General features: G+C 44.3%; 2 protein-coding genes across 3 annotated transcripts in view; both read right to left on the bottom strand.

The window, feature by feature from the left end:
• clpb (ClpB family mitochondrial disaggregase) overlaps positions 1-2,259 on the bottom strand; it is a 520,737-nt gene extending 518,478 nt beyond the window's left edge. Inside the window, exons 1-2 of the mRNA XM_005746923.1 lie at positions 1,588-2,259; positions 1,334-1,385 (exon numbers count right to left, since the gene is read on the bottom strand). Of these exons, the coding sequence (XP_005746980.1) occupies positions 1,334-1,385; positions 1,588-2,029 (494 nt within the window). The 5' untranslated portion in view covers positions 2,030-2,259. The remainder of the gene's footprint in view (positions 1-1,333; positions 1,386-1,587) is intronic.
• The window catches only part of hip1 (huntingtin interacting protein 1), a 54,173-nt gene that overhangs the window by 10,537 nt on the left and 38,079 nt on the right, over positions 1-5,557 (bottom strand). The window lies entirely within an intron of this gene.

Here is a 5,557-nt window from a genome sequence, read left to right as displayed (position 1 = left end):
AGTAACTTGCCTCCCCGGTTTCCTTCACTGGCATTTTATGCCACTGAAGATGCGACGGAGGGAAATATTATAATATAAGTGAGGAAGGAGAAGATTAAGCTTCCAAATGAGTAATTCTTGGGTTTATGAAGCATCAAGCCGTGTGCCACATTGGAGGTACGTGGCAACACTGAATGAGACTTTCACATCGGATGCATCTGCAGTTCTTTCTTCATGTTTGCTTTCCATGATGGCAAATTGATTTCTGGGTCACAGCAGGAAAGAAGAAGATATGAGGAAGCATAAGTTAGTGCCAAACATCCACACTGCAAATATTCCCTCAAGAGGAAGACTTTCACACAGAGAGGTGGAGCTCTTCTTCCACCTGCTGGTTACTGATGGGACAACAACTACAGGTGTGCTTTCATAACAGGAGTTAACCGTGGATGTTCTGGAAACTGCCCTATGCACATGATCTGTGACTTACACGTGGGTGTAATAATCAAACCAGAGCTCATTTCAGGTCATAAGTGATACTTTTTTTTTTTTTTTTTTTTACATTTCTTTTGTAGGAAACCACTCATCCATGCATTCGGTCACATGCCAAAAGTATAGCAAATATAGTAAATAATGAATATTTAGTAAATATTTAGTCCTGGCTGCTTGTTGTTTTAAAGCAATATAGATAAGGTGAAGGCATGGCCTAAGGGAAGCAGTTTAACACTTTAAAAAGATAAAAAGATAACACAGTTTGATTATTTCAGTGAAAGTGCAGCTGTCAAGAATCCATTCATAAGGAAGGGAAACATGGAGAAAAGGCTCAGCTATGCAAAATTAGATAAGAACTGGAAAAAAAAAAAAATCAGCGTCAGCATGTGTGAGTGAGTGATGAATCTAAATATAATATTTTTCGTTCAAATCTTCATCAGTATGTACAGCAGTGAGTGTATACAGCCATCTGTAAAACTTGGTGTAGTAGGCTCTGACATGAGGCTGCACTGGTCTCCCCTGAGCCCAGACCTCAACATCGTGGGATCATGCTGACAGAGAACACAGCAAAAAGGCAAAAACATCCAAAGAAGAGCTTTAAGAGTCCTTCAAGAAGCCGGGAGGACTAATCCTGAAGACTACTTAAAGACATTACAAGAAAGCTGCCTAAGAGAGTTCAGGGTGTGTTGAAGAATAAAGGTGGTCCTAACGCCACCTCCATTCTAGCATTTACAGGTGTGTGAAATATCTAGAGCTAGCATATGTTAGCGTACATTTAAAACACAATGCCTACGTTGAACTCAAGACAAAAGAAGACAAGCAACTATGTTGTTGTTTTTTTTAAGTGTTCATGTTTGGGTATTACCTGGCTACATCCTGAGCATTATTGGTCCTTGCTGCTTCCAAAAGAGCATCATCTGGTTATTGAAAAAGCAGAGAGAAAACATTAACTACACTAAAGATTTTACTAAATAAAACAAGCTGGGTTTAAAACTAACTCTACAGACCAGTTTATATCATATAACATCGTTCCATCAGTATTTACTATATTATAAAAACAATTAATGAACGGCCGGTCTCTAATCAGTGTCAGCTGATTATAATTTATTATAAGCTTACCTTTGTTATCGGGGTCTTTCTTCAGACAGAAGGCCACGGCCGCAGCAGAGAGGACACCGGCAGAGGCTACTCCTGCCCGCATGGGTCCTCCACCTGTTCCCCTGTCTCCGCCGCTTTCCTCCCAGTACTGGTTGTTGTTACGACCTCTGCTGGCCAGAGCCGCCCAGGAACTGCGGCGATTCTCCAGGTTGGACAGCCATCTAGGGGCGAGGTGGTGGTACTGCATCGATGGTTTCACGCTGTTTCCAGCAGTCTCCTCAGCCAAAATCCCCCTCCTGGAGACCCTGGAAGTGGACACGATGGGGTTGCGCTTGGCCTCCGCCGGAGTCTCGCGGATGCCCTGGCACGCGCCACCGCTGGCGCTGGTCTGAAGCACGCGACTGCACGGTGACAGGCTGCGCGACCTTCGCGCAAATAGCCTGGTGGGAACCGATGATAGCATAGCAATTGACTCACCGAAAACCAAGCCGGTCTGGCTTATGGCGTCAGTCCAGGGGTGACTCCGGAGGACAACAAACTAGGGGCAGCGCCTTAACTCAGGTGTAACAGTGGTTAGAGCTCAGGTCAGGGGACCAAGTTCGTAACATCGGGACGTAAATAACCGTTTCAGCTCGTCGTGGCGTGGATGTCACTAGAAGCCGCGGCGCATTCTGGGAAATGTCGTTTACTTGAACGTCATTGATTATGACGTAGTATGCATCAGTTGGTGTACGTTTGCTTTAAAACATGGGTGTTGTAACAGTCAGGGAGACTTTTAAATAGTAAATGGCCTGTATTTGTATAGCGCTGTACTTAGTCCCTAAGGACCACAAAACGCTTTACACTACATTCAGTCATCCACCCATTCACACACACATTCACACACACTGGTGATGGCAGCTACATTGTAGCCACAGCTGCCCTGGGGCGCACTGACAGAGGCGAGGCTTTTAAAAGGGTTTCCATGGCACAACATTAACACGAAACTATAAAAATTAGCATCGGAGCTGTCTCGGCTTTATTTTTTTTTTTTTTATAAACTTGCCTCAAAAAGCTATCCGTCCTGATTAACACCTAGAGCAGCGGTCCCCAACCTTTTTTGCGCCACGGACTGGGCCTTTAAGGTTACATGGATAAATACAACAAAATAAAATGCTACGATCAAGACAAAAACTGGTATTTTGTAAAAAATAAATAAATAAATAATGATGAACGCGAATTCACTGTGTGATTGTGTACCTTTATTAGCAGCATCCTCCTGAAAATGCGCCAACAACATTGAGAGTAATATCCTCCTCGCTGCCACTTAATGCTCTCTGGTCTCTATGGTAAGGCGTAAACGTAGTATGCATCAGTAGTATGCAACGTTTCTTTCAAAAAACGACACACAATTAAAAAGACCCAGGGAAACCGAGTTAATGATAGAAACCCTGAAAACCATAAACTTCACACGTGGGTCTCAACGGGCCCGGTACCGGTCCGAGGCTTGGGGACCGATGGAATACACGAAGGACTGGGTAAAGAAGAAAACTGTGGCTAAGGGGCAGCTGTTGCTAGCTAAATCCATTTTCCCACAGCTTTTTCAGTCACAGTGTTGTGATTTTTTCCCCCTAACCCATGCTAGAATTGTTTTTCCAAGGCTGCGACAGAGAAATATGTGAAATGCTTGCAATAACAGGCCCTTTTTTCTTTCTCCAACACCAAATCCTGAGAAACATTTGCAACTATATGGCACTAAGTGTCCTGCACTTAAACGTTCATTTAATATCACGTACACATATACACATACTGTCCCTCAAGAAGACACTGAAAAAAAATAAAGAATAACATTGAGACTGTAACTTTGCCATAAGTCATTGTTGATTTTGTCTTCACTCTCCATCCCCTGCCAAGCTGCACCTGTGATTCTGCGGCTGCTCGCTGATGAGCTGACAGATACGATCTTTTCTTATCCTCTGTATCCTTACCCTATCACCTCTGCCTCCCACAGGGCGCCAGCCTGCCCTGTTGAAACACTATTTCTTTTCAGTCAGGTATTGTGGCTATTAAAGTCAACAAGAGCGACCCTGATATTCTGCAACAGGCAAAACTGGAAATTTTCATCCTGGAGCAGCTGCGAAGGTTGGATCCAGATGCCGCCAACATTGTTGGCGGAGATCGTGGCTCAAGAGTTGGGAGTTCGCCTTGTAATCGGAAGGTTGCCGGTTCGAGCCCCGGCTCGGACAGTCTCGGTCGTTGTGTCCTTGGGCAAGACACTTCACCTGTTGCCTACTGGTGGTGGTCAGAGGGCCCGGTGGCGCCAGTGTCCGGCAGCCTCGCCTCTGTCAGTGCGCCCCAGGGTGGCTGTGGCTACAATGTAGCTTGCCATCACCAGTGTGTGAATGGGTGGATGACTGGATATGTAAAGCGCTTTGGGGTCCTTAGGGACTAGTAAAGCGCTATATAAATACAGGCCATTTACCATTTACCATTTGTTAAATGGAACGGCTTTTTCCTTGACAGGTTTGCCTGAAATTTGAACTCCTAGATCAATGCCTGTGGGACTACATAGGGGACCCGAATAACCGGTGTCTCCCCATAAGCGAAGTCAGGCCAATTTTAGGTCAACTCACAAATGCTCTGTCCCACCTGGGTTCTTTGGGAATAGTGCACGCTGACCTCAAACCTGGAAACATCATGGTTGTAAATCGCTATGAGTCTCCAGTCAAAGTCAGACTTATAGACTTTGGCCTCGCATGTCCTGCGTCTGCAGTGATGCCTGGTGACCGTGTGGGGACGGTTGGTTATAGTGCACCTGAAGTTATGCTTGGCCTTCCTTATAATGAAGCATGTGACATGTGGTCTCTGGGGCTGGTGGCTGTGGAGCTCGGTACAGGCGTGCCACTCTACCCTGGAAAAAAATATTATGATGATGTTTTGAAATTCATCATAGAGACTCAGGGTCAGCCACCAGATCATGTTCTCGATCCTGGCGTGTACACTGAAGACTATTTCACAAAAGACAACTACAACTACAACCAACAGCGCTGGACATTTAAGACCGCCCAACAATTTAAATATGAGACAGGATATGAATCTTTGGAGACAAGATACATAAAACTTAAACGTCTGGATGACCTCGAACAAATAATGATGTTTAGACGAGGACCCGAAGATGGCCAACGCTTATTTGTCAGCCTAATTAAAGAGATGTTGGCCTTGGATGCACACCAGCGGATAACACCCTCTCAGGTTCTAACGGCATCCCTTTTTCAGCCCTGGCCTCTCCAACAGGTTCCCAAGTATCAACATTGAAAGACCATACAGAGTCAATCTCCAGCATGGCATCTTCCACCCTGGACCAAAGTGATAAAAACACAAACTGGGGTTGGAAAAGGATATTAACAGCAAATTACACTGGAAATATTAGTTAAGCTGCTCCAATAATTATCACTTTGGCTTTTTTTTTATTTTTATTTTTATTTATTTTTAATTTTCACTCCCCCCACCCCAACCAGTCGCGGCAGAGAGCTGTCCCTTCCTGAGCCTGGTTCTGTCGAAGGTTTCTTCCTTTTTAAAGGGAGTTTTTCCTTCCCACTGTCGCTAAATGCTTGCTCATAGGGAATCTTCTGATTGCTGGGGTGGCCAAAACTCTGGGGGAACTAGCAATTCTTGTGAAAATTTAAAAAAAGAAAAGCCTACCAATATTCAAAGCAGAGCAGCGGACACCTTACCATCACATCAGTCCTTTAATCCGACCTAAAACACCATGTTTACAGAAATAAATTCCATACAAATTGGAAATAAATTGTTATAAATATATAGTGCTACCCTTCAGCCTCCTAGTAGACATACCTGTGTTATAAATGTGAAATGCCTCCAATTTTCAGAAAAGTTGACCTCTGACCTTGAAGTCAAGGTCACTGAGATTTAAGCTTCACAGAGATTTTCAGTAGATGCAACCATGGTATTGATTTGAAAAATCTACACAATCACAAACTTGGATGTCCAC

Source organism: Pundamilia nyererei, unplaced genomic scaffold, assembly GCF_000239375.1.
Source record: "Pundamilia nyererei isolate P.nyererei 1_Seehausen unplaced genomic scaffold, PunNye1.0 scaffold00185, whole genome shotgun sequence".
NCBI lineage: Eukaryota > Metazoa > Chordata > Actinopteri > Cichliformes > Cichlidae > Pundamilia > Pundamilia nyererei.
This window is presented reverse-complemented; position numbering and strand designations above follow the sequence as displayed.